The 13,013-nt window shown below is 45.0% G+C and overlaps 1 protein-coding gene across 4 annotated transcripts in view; it reads right to left on the reverse strand.

Moving 5' to 3' along the window:
• The window catches only part of ARMC8 (armadillo repeat containing 8), a 62,071-nt gene that overhangs the window by 5,967 nt on the left and 43,091 nt on the right, over window positions 1-13,013 (reverse strand). For all 4 annotated transcript variants that reach the window (XM_027878321.1, XM_027878320.1, XM_027878319.1 and 1 more), the window contains 8 exons: window positions 10,386-10,586; window positions 8,096-8,191; window positions 6,781-6,863; window positions 6,421-6,502; window positions 5,164-5,250; window positions 3,894-3,986; window positions 3,279-3,428; window positions 1,537-1,632 (listed from right to left, as the gene is read on the reverse strand). In XM_027878321.1, coding sequence (XP_027734122.1) covers window positions 1,537-1,632; window positions 3,279-3,428; window positions 3,894-3,986; window positions 5,164-5,250; window positions 6,421-6,502; window positions 6,781-6,863; window positions 8,096-8,191; window positions 10,386-10,586 — 888 coding nt within the window. The remainder of the gene's footprint in view (window positions 1-1,536; window positions 1,633-3,278; window positions 3,429-3,893; window positions 3,987-5,163; window positions 5,251-6,420; window positions 6,503-6,780; window positions 6,864-8,095; window positions 8,192-10,385; window positions 10,587-13,013) is intronic.

Here is a 13,013-nt window from a genome sequence, read left to right on the forward strand (position 1 = left end):
AGGAGGGACTGAGGCCTCTCTGCTGACCTAGCAGAGGAGTAATTTGGTTTTGACAAGTCTAATCACAGTTGTTGCCTGCAGAGGTAAGTCCAACCACTAATGCAGCTGCTTTTTTCCTGAAAATCAGAGGAGCCATTGCACAGAATTCCCCAGAAGCACCTTGGCCCATGCTGGCACTGCCTTCAGATGGCACTGACGGGCACAGGCAGCTCCCCTGGCTCTCAGGGGCACCCGGAGATGCTCAACAAGTTCCTTCCCAAAGAGCTGTGGAAGAACTTCACCCTCAGTTCTGGACATGCAGGGAGGGCACCGAGCAGGACCAGCACTGGTATGGTGTGTGCCTGAGCTGCACTGCACTCCTGACAGCACCTGCAGACACTAATTACTGCCAAGCTGCTAATTACATCCTGAGGAGCCAGGCACGGAGTCTTGCTGGAAATCTGGGCTTCTGTGTGCACACAGGCAGGGCTGCATGTGTGGCTTGGTGCTGAAAGAAAAGCAAGCTGCACCCCAGGGACCAAGGAAATGCTCTGTGGATAAAGGCCCCAGACTCCAAAGGCCATATCCATCCCTGGCCCTTTCCCAGAGTATTTCTCAGCTATGCTGATCCTCCTCCAAAATAATTCCCAGAGGCCTGGCAAGGTAAATAACCTGCTGCTGCACTAAAGGCCACTCCTGTCACCAGAGCTCTATCAGGGAGAACTGATAAAGACACAGCTGGTACCTTTAGCTGTCTCAGAGCTGTGGTGTCACTGACCTTGCTGGCTGTGAAGAGTCTGCAGGGATGTTCTTTGCTAGTTTTGCACTTAAATCACCATCAGAGGCCTGTCTGCCTTCAACCCATTCTCCAGGAGCAGAGGTTCAGACCAGCTGTATTTCTCCACCCATCTGCCGGGCTGTTTGTTGTCCATATCCACCCTAAGCCAAGGAAATCCTCTGGAACCTCCCACAGCTTTTCACTGCCCCCATTCTTCATCACCACATGAGGAAGAAACAGGGTTCTCCCAGTGACTGTCCTGTCTGGCACAGGAGTTAACCAGCCAAATTCTGCCCATCAGTGCTCTGACTTTGGCTGTAGCATCCCCACAGAGGTGTCCCAGCAAAAGGATCCCCTTACACTGCACCAATCCAGGATGTTGTTCCCTACTGGTCATTTCTTTCCTTCTGCCTTTCCCTCTGCTCTTCTTCAGTTTTTATTTGTCAGGGCAGGTCCCTCCCCAGATTTTCCTGCTCTTTCCCTGCTAGTGCCTCTGTTCTCTTCCTACTGTCCCCTTCCTGCCCTGCAACTGCCTCATTTAATTCTCTTGCTCTCACATCCATTTACAAAAACATTTTGAATTCCATTCAAACACCTTTGTCATAATCCATCAGAAAGAAAAGCATTCTTGCTGGTACTCAAGTTATCCATCTGACATCTCAGTAAAATATTCACAGCACATCATAACCCCAAACAAAAATGCCATGTTGGGAACAGCAATCATTCTTTGCTGTTTCTTAGATTTTATCTGCCAAGACAACACAAAACAAAAAAGGTACCTGCTCTTTGACTTCTATATTGTGCTCCCCTTCCAGAATGAGGGTCACTGCTTGCATGATTTGCTTCCCGTGAGTGCTCATTATGTGGTCTATGTGCTGCCAAAGCAAGGAGGGAACACGTTTAGTTGAACTCCCCAAAGAAGGCACATTACTGCTTCAATCCCTAAGGGAAGAGCAGCAACACTGCACAGAGCCCAGCTCCTAGTGAGCTCTCCCAGATCCAGGAGTTATCACAGCAGGAACACTTCATAACATTGCTCTTCATGTGAATCCTGGTCATGTCTGCGAGAGCATCACACCAGCCTTGGCTGTGACTTCCCTGTCACCCGCAGGGAAGGCACTGGCTTCCCACTCGGACAGAGGCCAGTCTGGAGACTGACTCCTGCTGGAGAATGATGCTGCAGTGAGAAACTATCCCTTCTCTTCTGGTAACAGGGGGATAATATCAGAGAGGGGTAAAAAACCTGCTGCTTCTTATCTGGTATTTGCTACTCTTACAGGAACACTGACCAGGTCTGATATCCACATTTCCAAAGCCTGAAACAGCAGAGAAACAAGCCATGTGCTTATGTCTGGGGAAACTGTCCCAAGTGCACAGGATCACAGGGAAAAGGCCATCTGATGACACACCTACACTAAAATAGAAACCAGAAAAAGATAAACCAGATCTACTGGATGAACTGATCCTGAGCCTCAAGGGTGACAGCAAACAGGCTGAGATGACCAGCACATCACAATTCTTTAAGGCTCCAGGGACTTCTTAAAACCGCTAATAATGAGCTGCTGCATGAGTGAGTTTTGGGTAGAGAATGAGAATGGCTGGTTCTGACTCTAAAACATAGCACAGGAAGTGGCTGGAGCTGGCACAGAGTTCCAGATGAAAAACACCTTAAGTGACAATGAGACTGTGCTGTGAAGAGCTCAGGGTCAATTTAATGAATGAATGACTGGTTATTAAATATCTTTTCACATTAGGCAGAGCTAATTTTCTATGAAGCTTATTGAGATTCAACAAGTACAAACATCAGAAGATTTTTTGCAGTGACCTTTTTATGACAGAAACACAATACGTGATAAATGCACAGTAGAGGCTTCGTGGTTCCCCCCCCCACAAAAATGTTGGCTCGCCAAATGTTTGCTGCATCTTTTCCCTCTGTTCTTCACAGGGGATTACCCCTTTCTTTTCCTCTACCAATATCTCTTTCTCCCTGTCAAAAACAATTCACGGGCTTACATTTTCAAATCATTTTATTTTGGGGTGCAGAATGAACCGGAGGCATTTTGTAAGTGCACAGTCCCCCAGTCACATTCACAGAGCCAGTACTAGCTATACAGCTGGGTAAGAACACAAGGATTTCAGGGGTCAAGAAAGAAGAAACACAAGCATCTTTAAGATATGGACCTCTCCACACACTGACTCAACAGTTTCACAGAGGAACTGTAAGAAGAACTACGTTGCTGAAAGGCAACTGCAGTGGAATTGAACATCAGTGTAAATGTCTAGCTCTGCATTTGGTAATAATGACAGTGTTTCTGTGGATCTAGAGAATTCTTTCAAATGTTTCCTTACACTGATTTGTACATTTGGTTGCAGAGGTTTGAATAAATCCAAAGGCTTCAGGTTTTAGCAAGATATTGAACACGAATCTTACACTCAAAAATAACTTGTCTTATAAGGAATTTGTTGCATTTACTGCACGTGTGATCGGCTTCTAGAAGGGCTTGTTTGCAGCTCTACTTACTGGCCGAGTAGAGAGAAGGTTCCTGAGCAGCCCCAGCGTCTTCATCAGAACATTCACATCGGAGTCAGAGAGCAGCTGGAACAGCTGCTCCGTGCTCAGCCCTCGCAGGATGTCCGACTTGATCTTCTGTTCCGCTTGAAATGCCATGTTCTGGAAGAGACAGACACTTCACTGATTTCTTACCTTAAACTTGGGCTTTTGCTCTTTTAGGAGACTATTCCCTGCAGGAATTTATCAGTCCTAAACTGATCTTGCAAAGGCTGTCATTTCTGAGCAACTGATACACAGTGGATTCAATTTGCACCCAGTCTTACAGCTGACCTGGTTATTACCTGCTTTTGTTTGTCCCCTGGCAGGCTACTGGCACTTCTTAACTGCTCAACTGAATGGGCCTGGCAACAAAATTGGTATCAGAACTGAAGAATTTATTTTACTTCACTAACAGATGAAGTGTTCCAGGCTGATACTGTTTTTCTTCTGCAGTTCAATGCAAAGACAAGCCAGATTTCAGCTACTTTATTTTTAACAACAACTGACAAGTTCTTTAAGTTACAATTCCCAAACATTTTAAGGAGCTAAATCCCAAGTGGAATTCCATCAGTGTGCTCTACTCACCATTAAAGCCCAAATGCCGTTCACTCGCAAGGCAAGATTCTCACTCTGTGTTAAACTACATAGAAGTTCTATGGCTCCTGATTCTAAAATAGGCTACAAGGGGGGGGAAAAAAAAGAGCTTTAAAACACTAGACTAATTGCATATATGAAAATGCAAATACAATACAAGATATAATAAATATATAATAAAATATAATAAAAATGTGTTGCTTATATCTTGAGTTTAAAACACATCCACTGCAATTCCACAAACTGGCCAGGCCACAGCCCATGTTCATGACAATTAATAAGCAGGTTTTTATGAAAAAAATCAGGCTGGGTTAAAATCAATCAGCAAAATTTCAGCATAATAAAGAAAACTGGAGACTTCTTCATGACCAGATTGAAATACAAACCCTTGTGATATCATCTTTAAATGACAGGATATGGATATGAAAGAAGATCAGGTGACTTAGAGAGGCTTTCAAATCTAAATATTCCTTCATCTTGCACAATCAGTGTTCTCTTATGGCCATGATGCTTTTGACATGAACCATTATCCCAACACAAAAATCAGTATTTCGGTCCAATCTGAAGTGGAAACACCGTGCTGTGCCCTGCAGAGTGACCAAGAAAGCCCATGCCCATGGGCCAGGGAACTGTGTTGGGCATTACTGCAGTGAACTTCTGTCTCCCAGACGTGACTGACACCACTAACATCAACCGAGCAACCCACAGTGCCCTGCAGGGTCCCACAGACAGCACAATCCTGCACGTGTTTTCTGTAACTGAAACACACTTAAGACCTGGGGAGTTGTTCTCTTGCTATGAAGTGCTGGCGTGTGGGTATGACCTGTATGAAATACAGACACTGCAGAACTCAAGACCAGATATCCTGTACTGTTCATCTGAGAACAATAACAACATAACACTCTGCTGTGCCAGCATTTTCAGGATACAGCAGTGCTAATTCTCCAAGACAATGGAACACAGCTTGGTTTCTTCTTGTTCACGATTTTTTTAGATAAGAGTGGTTTACATGTGAAAAAAAAAATGACAAAACTTCACGTCTACTTCTTTTCTTTAGAGAAATTATCTATTTCCCTATTCAACTCAACTGAGTGTCACAGCACTGTAAACATGACTTTTTTTGTTATTCACAAGCCATCAGTGACCCAGGCTCTCTCCCATCACAGCTCTGTAACATGGCACAAGCAGTGGCCACCAACCAAGACACCTTTATGTTTACCGAACCCTTGTATAACATTCCTGTTCCTGGATAAATACCAACCTCCTTGCTTGGAGAGAATTCCAGAAGAAGATTGCATAGCGTGGAAGATGCTACTACGAGAATTTCATTTGGAGCATTCTGTAAAACCTGCAGGCACAAAGGGGGGAGAGGAATCCTGGTAACTGAGATAAGGAAATGGGATGCCTGGGATTATGCTGCACTTTGAGACTCCACACTTCAGGAGATGCTTGGATGCAGATCCAGACAATGACACCCATCCCATGACAAGCTGGAGCAATGCATTATTTCACAGAAGGCAGATTTGAGAGCTTTCAGGTCCAATTTAGCAGAAATCAGCGGGGACAATCCCTGCTCTGCCAAGGACACGTGCAGAGGAAGCTCCAGGAGCCTCTCCAACACCTCTGTACCTCGTGCAAAGCAGGAGCATCCCTTCAGAAAAGAAGGTTCTCCAGCAGCACCAGAACATGCCATTCCTAAACTGAGCAATTCCCAACGTTTTGGAATGAACATGCAAGTTCCTGACTTCAGCTTATTTAATACAAATCAAAATTAACAACTGTTGGCAACTGCATTTACACAGTAGTCTGACATCTCAACTTGTGGTTTCCTCCGGCTCTCCTTTCATGCCAGTTGTGCTTCTTCAAGCAATCCTGTTGGCTTTTTGTTTTACATTTATAAAGGTTTGATATTTTCATGTTTGGCCTTTCACAAACCCTTAAAATATTCAAACTATTCCCATTAAATGATGAGAGATGACACAGACCTTACACACTTGGATCTCATTTATTCTTGTGGATAATTGCATTATAGTAAGATGTGTCTTTTTAAAGGTCTTGCTGAGCTCTTTGGCTTCAGTGACAGGGTCTGCAATGAGATCTACAAGGTAGATAATAGCAGGAGAAAATGCAGCTCTAAATTCTCTTGCAGGGCTCACAGACCAAACCTGGACTGTGTCATCCAGTGATGGCATGAAATAAAAAGGCACCTCGTCCTCCTAGTGCCCTGTGTAAAATTAGGGATAACTTCCCTTTACTCACTGATCACAAAAAAAAAAAAAAAAGAACAATTAAAAAAAAAAAAACAACACTTTAAAAATCAAGCATGAACCACAGTTCTCTTTGCTGCTGCTTGGCTTTCAGTGATTTCTGACTCTCTTAGGAGAATACCAGGGAATTTTGATTTCTGGGTAATTTCCATCATGGTTCTACAGCAAGGCATGTAATCTGAACAGACACCACGTGCTGCTTTACTGGCACAGAAGCTGCAGTTGCTGGGACCTGGCTCCTCTTCCCTTACCTTCATTAAAGGCTTCCATACAGCATGATCCTGAAAACTTGTCCTGAGCTGCTGTACAGAACGGGACAAACTGTGCAAACATCTGCAACGGAAAGGAAACCCTCCCTGTGAAACAGGCACACCCACATGGACACTGCTGGAAAACATCCACTGCTTCTGCACAAGAACTCAGTTTGGAGTTTGGCAAGTGCTAGGAAATAGCAAAGAAAAAATACTGCACTAGTGCAGAGTAACTGCCCCCTTCCCCCAGTACATCTTCCAACAGCAGAAATGAGTTCAGATCAGCTTTTAGGACGTGAGCAGGACTGGTGGCAGGTGCAGCAGGAGGGAGAAGGCTGTGAGTGATGGAACAGGTCCTACCTGACTGCAGCCAAGCGCACCTTGATGCTCGACTCGGACAGGCCGTTCACAATCCGGTCCATCATGTTCTCAGTCTCAATGATCTGCAGCAAGAGCAATTCACGGCAAGGAATAAAACACTCTGAGCATCTATGGGCTCTTGGCTTTTTGTCTGCAACATGTGGGATACTGCATATAAAAACTGCAGCTAAAACCAGCCAGTCACATTCTCCTCCCAGATTCAGTGGAAAGTTTTGTGTATCTGCAGACAACTCCAAAAAAAAAAATCCCCATTCTATGTTCCACTGCTGCTTTTAATCACCAAGGAACAGGAGGGTTATATATATATGAATTACCATTAATGCCACATTAAAGCTAAGGAGAGTTTTGTGGTTGCACACAATATATACAAACTACAGACCACAGATCTGTGTGGATAAAAAATACCTTCTAGTTCATGTCATATTTAGACATGGCCAGCACAAGCACTTAAGACCAGGATAAAAGGGATTTAATACCCAGATTAAAGATGGATTTGGTATAATAAATCAACTTTGTCATGTACACACCCATTGCTTATTAGAAACAGTGTAAAAGAAGGATCCTCACTATTAACTACAGCAACAAAAGAGAAGTTTATGCGTTTGAATTCTGTAGATTCTCACTGATAAATCTTCCCGATATTATCTTTTCAACATGTGTTTTCCTGCTCATACATTTTTGCCTTCTGGTTTTCCCCTTTAACCAACAAATCAATTCAGAACACTCTCCTGCTTCCCCCCTCCTTGCCACCTCTGACACAGCAAGCCCACGCTTAATTTTAAAAAATGCTCCTTTTAATCACTCATTGTTCAAGTTCCCTCCACTTTCACACGTGAATTTTTAACTCTGAGTGCTCTCATCAGCCCCTCTCTTTCCTGTGATGTTTGAACCACCAACTGCTTTGTTATGACTTTGGTCACTTGAGAATCAGGAAACAAATTGTGACCTTGCTTCCCAATACGATTGGACTTTCTAGGGTTTATTTTTCAAAAGCCATTTGTTTTGTAATGGGACAGGATGACAACAGAGGTGTGTTCTATCCCTCAGAACACAGGTTTCAGAAATCACTCAGATGCCACAACAACACTGCTCATGAGCAGTCAAGGACCACACTTTGAAAGACAACCTATTGGGAGACTCTGGCCCACCACCGTGAGGATGGTTTGTATCACTGTAACACACGGAGCCTTCTCCTTTCAACCTCTTGATGTCACAGAGGGGAACACGAGGCTGGCAGGGTGCCAGTCCCTGCCTTTCAGCTGCATGTTGTGCCCCGAGCCCTCTCCGGGCCCACCTTTTTGCGGATGTCCTCGTCGTTGGCCCCCAGGGATGCGTAGAGCTTGAAGGCAGCCTGGCGCAGCTCGTGGGCGTGCTTCAGGTCATGGTCCAGCTGGGGAACAGAGCAGGGACACCACATTCAGGCACCAACAAGTTGCAGGTGGGATATTCTTATTTGTTGCAAACCAGTGCTGATGTCCCAGGGTTTTGGCTGCCCCCACAAGGGCAGCCAGAAGCACAAGGAACTCCAGGAGCCCATGTCCACCTTTACCGACAATGCACTAACCAAAGTCAAGAATACAGCTCATTCCTCTGCTGAGTTACAGAGAAGCCATTTTCTATTTGAAGCCAAAACACGGTTAGGACTCTATCCAGGCCATAATCAGGCAAAAACTGTTCTTATCTCCCCAACAAAAACTTACAGGAACAAGCCAGGAGTGAAAAAAACATCAAGGGAAGTTTTATCAAGAGAACTGAAGCAGAAGCAAGAGCCAAAGCTGGTCTCTCAATCTCAGGACCTCTATCTTAAGGTGGATTTTAACTTCTGCTGTAGGGGAACACAGCAGGTGTTGCAGGTTTCTGGGAGGTCACCTCTGAGCAGATGCCAGAGGGGGAACCTGGAGGATGCACTACTGCTCACAGATCAGGAACAAGTGCTTGGGGGTGTGATAATGGCTGGAGCTGTGTCAGGGCAGGCTCAGGTCAGATCCCAGGGAAAGGTTCTTCCCCCAGAGGGTGGTTGGCACTGAACAGGCTCCCCAGGGCAGTGGGCACGGCCCCGAGGCTGCCAGAGCTCCAGGAGGGTTTGGACAACACTCTGAGGGACAGGGTGGGTTTGCTGGGGTGTCCTGGGCAGGGCCAGGAGTTGGACTGGATGATCTTGTGGGTCCCTTCCAGCTGAGGGGATTCTGTGATTCCATAATCAATGGGAGCACCAGCTGAAGGGATTGTGGTGTTTGAGGCTGACCTGCTTTGGACAGAAAATGTTGCCTCTCAGACCTCCTCACGTTCTCTCCAGTGAGAGCAGTCCTGTGATTCTGACTGCCCTCCAAACTCTGTATCAAAGGGTTCCACAAAACAGTGCCATCCTCAAAGTGTACACAAAATGCCAGGAAAATGCCAGCACTAAGTACCAAAGTGCTGAAATAGAAGAACTGCCAAAAAAGAAGCTGTCTGAGTAATTCTCTCCAGCGCAGCTACATTAGAGCACAAGTGTTACCTAACTGGTATAAATATTTGAAGCAGACAAGCTCTGTTTGGCAGAGCCCTAACTCACTGCTCAAGCAGTTTTACCTTACAGGGTGCAGTTCCAAGCACTCTGTACAAACCCTGTATTCCCAGCTGGCTGCTCCTACAGACTCTCTGCACACTCACAGTACTGTCATAATATTTAGAATTGCCCCACTCACATTTGGAACCTGATCATATTTTTGATGTTACAGCCAATGTCCATTATTCCACAATAATTTGCTAAACTTCTTTTTGCTTAGGTCTGTGCTGTAACTGATATTTTTACATTTAATTTGCATTTTTCCATGAAATTCCAGTAGCTCTATGTGCAGAATCAATCCCATTCCAAAAAGGTCTGGAAGTGAGCCTACCTCTTGGGCAGGTTCAGAGAAAAAACAAGGCTCTGTAATCCCTTTTTTGGGGTACTTTCTCAAAATCAGACTCAGTAAGAGGGAGAAGAATAGGCAATGGATATTTCCCTGTGTGGAATATCAAAGCCAGTCTTGCTTCCAAGGCTGATTGATCCAGCAGTGCTTCGGAAAGTGTCTGAAGATCTTATAAAACAGTTCATGGATGAGAACTCCTGGTACAACACCTCTGGAACTGAGCCTCCGAGGTGTATCTGGACCCTGTTCATCCAACCTCTTGCAAGTGCAGACAGCTCATAATATGAAATGCTGCCTGACATCCCCATGCTTTGCTGCTTTAACACAGCAGAGCCATCTCTGAACTTCAGATTTTTGGCAGCCCTGACCCAAGAACTGAAATCCATCCCTCTTCACATGGACCACTATCTCTTAGGAAAGTTTCCTCAAGGCAAGACTTTTAAACTTACAGCACAGGGAGTGCAGAGACACATAGTCTGAGTCTGGATAGTGAAGGCTCCAGAAAAAGCAGCGAGTGAGACTTGGGCCTATGAACTTCAGGAGTGAAGTCCCACTAAAGCCTCTGGTCACCTTTCTATTGAGGAACTCAGACATACAGTTTAAATAGAATAATAAAGAAAATACTCTGAGCTCATTTTTTGTTATTTCTGGGCATTTTCCCAAGCTGCAGAGGCAGGTAAGGGCACGCACCCTCTTGATGTCAGTGATGGCGCTGACAGAGCTGGGGTACTTGAAGTAGTCGGCCAGCATGACAATGAGGTGGTCGGTGATGCTGGCGATGCGCTGCAGCTCCACGTCCGTCTCTATCAGGTAGGCCAGGGTTTCTGCCCCCTCCACCCGCTCTTCCAGCAACCTCTCCTTACTGCACATTCGAACCAAGCATGGCAGAGTCTGAAAAGTTTTAAAAACAAACAAACAAAAAAACCCAACCAGGGTGATTTAGTGCAGTTTTGTTCATAAAAAACTCCAAAAAGTCCAACAGCTGTCCCAGGGCAATGCTCAGCATTGTGCTTCAGAAAGAACCTTCAAACACACCACTTGGGGGGTTTTAAAGACTCCCACACATGCAGAAATTGCTCAGGCAAAATCAAGTATACACTGGACTACTTTTAAACAACTTCTCATGCGGCCAAAATGATTCAAAGTTTAGAAGTGACCATGGACAAAGTTTTGTAAAAGCTTAAAAAAAGAAAAAAACCTCTCAGAAGTTGGTATTTAAAGGTTTGTTCTTACTACACACAGGAACCAGAAGTATGCAAGCTGCCCACAAGAAGTACTTGATCCCTCCTGCCCTCCTGTGATCCAGGATTAACTAAGGACAACATGGGGAGAAATAATCTCAGGTTTCTCTCACACACACTGGCTGCCTGGAGCAGCAGGGAAAGCAGGAATTCTCCTAAGCAGCATATTGGTCACCCAGAAATGTAGCCCACCTGGAATCCAGGTCCACTCTGCCTTACTCTGGTGTACCCCCTACCCTGGTTACCCTCACACAGCAAGACTTTTGTCACACCTTCTCTACTCTGAACATGAAAAACAATCAGGTCTTTCTCTACCTGAAGCTCAATGAAAAGCACTTAACTCCATAAAGAGCAATTCTCCAGGGGTTGGGACTCTGTTCACTCAAGCCTCACCAACACAAGCATGAAAATGGATGAGGAAAAACACCAAGGTTTGTGCCTCTGTAACTCCACTGACTTCAAAAGAATGACTCCAGTAAATGTTTCCCAGAGTTACGCTTTTGGGGACCTGAAATATCATTTACCTACTGATTGTTCAAATGACCAAATGGATAAATATTTTACCTCCATTGCACTGGTAAGGAAGTGGAGTTACAGGAATACTCTACATTTAGGAAAGCAACAGATGCTACCAGCAGGATTATCACTGGAGTTGTGAATCCTGCAGCTAATCCAGCAAGCAGAGCACCTCCTCTCTGCACACCTGGCACTTAAGGAATCAGGTAAGACTGAACGTAAGCTCTCAAAAAACTACATTCATGTTGAGTGAGAAAGAAAAGAAGTGGAATTCCAAGTCTACATCACAAAGACAATGTACTTCCTAAATCTTTCCAAGGTCAAATGGCCTGAAAGGAGCTGTTTCTTGGAATTCAGGGCTGGGTGTTGTTAAGTCACTGGCTGCAGGCACCCAAGAAACACTAATCTCATGGTTTTCAACACTTAGTAATTCCATCTGTTTAAAACCAAAGAAAATGAAGAATTCTGACAGACACATTTTAAGTGTTCCATAGGACCCAAAGGTCAGTACAATGTCATCCATGCACAGGACTGTGAAGAGGTGTAAGATGAAGAGGCACAAAGCATACCTGGCCAGCAGATAAAAGTCTGGAAATGGGCTGTGAGATGGAATATCTAATTCCCAGGGTATTGCTGGGATGTGTCAATGTTATCTGGACAGTCACTTTCATTATTAGGATTCCAGAGAAATAATTTCCCTTCCAATCAAACCCATTATTTACCAGCCTCCTCTGCCTTCTCCCCATCCCAAGTGATTTTATTTTTTCACATTCCAGGCCAACCCACTACTCAAATTGGGCAATGAAAATAACCTAAAACCATTTTGGGAACACACATCCCTGAGTGTGCAGAAAGTTTGATAGCAAAGGGTCAGTAATTCCTGAATACCAAAGGGGTCATTGCCTTTAGCTCCCCAGAGGGGATTTGTGACTAGGTGAACCACAGAGACACTGTTAGAACTATGAGCTCTTGGAGAAGAAATCCCTGGGGCTGTTTGAACAACCCCTTCGTTCTCTCCTCATCCTTTCATTTCCTCTCAAGTCATACAATAAATGTAAATTCCACAGCCTAAAACATTTATTTGTGCTGAAGCAGCTTCCATGAGGGGAAAAAAGTGCTGCTGTTGCTGTGAGCTGGGAAGCAAATCTGTTCACAATGGTTTGAAAGGAGGGTGGTTATCCACAGCCAGCTCTCAGCAGTCACCTGCCACTGCTGACAGCAGCAATCCCTGCGCCCTCTGCCCAGAGAGAACAGTTCTGGAACACACAAGGCCTGACCAGGCCCAGGGGGCAGCAGACAGGGGGAATTTAGCAAGGGAAGATATTTTCCAAAGAACAAGATTTGCAGAGAGACTCTATAGGAGAATGGAATGTAGCCCTCAGTTTGCAGGTGTTGTAAGGAGAGAGAAGAGAGGGCAGGGAATTGAAGTGTCCACTTGGAGCAAAGCTAAGGAGGAGGGAATGAGGGAGAAGGATGCAGCTTGTGCAGAACAGATGCCACTATCCACCCTGGAATGAATTGTACTTTGGACTTCCTTGCACAAAAAGGCAGGAGGGGTGGG

This window comes from Empidonax traillii, unplaced genomic scaffold (genome assembly GCF_003031625.1).
Source record: "Empidonax traillii isolate 1590-97213 ecotype Southwest subspecies unplaced genomic scaffold, ASM303162v1 scaffold40:size2234952, whole genome shotgun sequence".
Classification (NCBI taxonomy): Eukaryota; Metazoa; Chordata; class Aves; order Passeriformes; family Tyrannidae; genus Empidonax; species Empidonax traillii.